Source organism: Frankliniella occidentalis, unplaced genomic scaffold, assembly GCF_000697945.3.
Source record: "Frankliniella occidentalis isolate FOCC.00 unplaced genomic scaffold, Focc_3.1 Scaffold7, whole genome shotgun sequence".
Lineage (NCBI taxonomy): Eukaryota > Metazoa > Arthropoda > Insecta > Thysanoptera > Thripidae > Frankliniella > Frankliniella occidentalis.
The window spans coordinates 2769873-2771126 of NW_026267137.1; the positions used below are offsets into that span (position 1 = coordinate 2769873).

A 1254-nucleotide genomic window follows, 5' to 3' on the forward strand; every position below is an offset into this window, starting at 1 on the left:
CTTCTCTTTAAGGATCGTTGTCCCGCCCCGCAATCCCTGCTGTAGTTGTTGGCGTTTTAAATAACTTGTTGCACGTTAGTCGCGCTGTGGCACGAAACTCGCCAAATGCGACTTTACTCTTTACTGCGGCACTTTAGCGTTGATGATTGTCACTCACCCACCCACCCTTGTTGTGTTGCAGGAGATGCCCTGGCTGAGTGCCGGCTGAGGGGCTGCGGGCCCCCCGAGCTCGTGAGCGCGCGATGCCATGGCCGGCCCCCAGTCCAAGCCCACCACCCAGGGCGCTGCCGCCGCTGCCCAGGGCACCGCCCTCTACTCCACGGGGGTGGCCTGCCTCGGCTTCGTCTGCTTCGCCGTCGGGGCCACGGCCGTAGGACTTCCCCTCTGGGGCTACTTCGACAATGATGGTAAGTATTTATGGGTGATTTCACAAATAAGATGCATGTCGGTGTCCGAGAATTCAACTCATCTGTATTTCTCCCAATCGTCACCGTAGCCATAACGAACACATTATTACCAAAATATAGCGTGTCTGAGACTTGGCAAGGCAATTTAATTGCTTTCAAACACATTCCATCACCATTAAATATATCTTAAACGTCCCTAGCAGACGGAAAATGCGCTGTCCCCGACCCCGCTTTACTGTCTGTTTTCGTTATCATCGCTCGTACCTTTTTGAACCTGGTAAAAACACCCATGTTTTTCGTTAAACAACTCTATGATACATCGTATTACTACTATATCGAAGTCCCAAATCATCAATAGAGGAGAAACGAATACTTTAAAAAGTGTCACCAGGTTTGTCAGAATTCGTATAATCGTTGCAGTTATCTCAAATTTCTCGTAAGGTGCAGCGTGCAGTGTGTAGTTAGTGCTCACCGTCGTATAAGAAAGTAGTAGGAATCTGGTGGTCAATAGGTGATAAGGTAAATATAATTGTCTTCGTTTTGAAGTCCGTTAAACTAACCCTACTTCGTGCGTGTCAAAACCACAACTGAACCGATTATCTTAAATTATTTTAAAGTCAGAAAGTAGTTGGTCGTGAAATATGTGTCAGAGAAGAGCTGCTCGGGTTTCTTAGCTGATTTCAGAGTAAATCCGATATAAAATCTATATTTCTTTTGTTATCTGAGTTAATCGTCAATCGGACACCGTGACGAAGGGGACAAAATTCGACAATTTTGAATAAAATACTATTAGTCTGCTACTGTATTCGATTGAGATAGTTAAAATAATTTATTAGACAATTTCTGA

General features: G+C 45.3%; 2 protein-coding genes across 2 annotated transcripts in view; one reads left to right on the top strand and one right to left on the bottom strand.

Annotated features, from left to right (window-relative positions):
* LOC113210003 (ion transport peptide) overlaps positions 1-1254 on the bottom strand; it is a 189205-nt gene that overhangs the window by 110434 nt on the left and 77517 nt on the right. The window lies entirely within an intron of this gene.
* The window catches only part of LOC113210007 (uncharacterized), a 43322-nt gene that overhangs the window by 14223 nt on the left and 27845 nt on the right, over positions 1-1254 (top strand). The window contains exon 2 of the mRNA XM_052273849.1: positions 182-407. Within this exon, the coding sequence (XP_052129809.1) occupies positions 248-407 (160 nt within the window). The 5' untranslated portion in view covers positions 182-247. The remainder of the gene's footprint in view (positions 1-181; positions 408-1254) is intronic.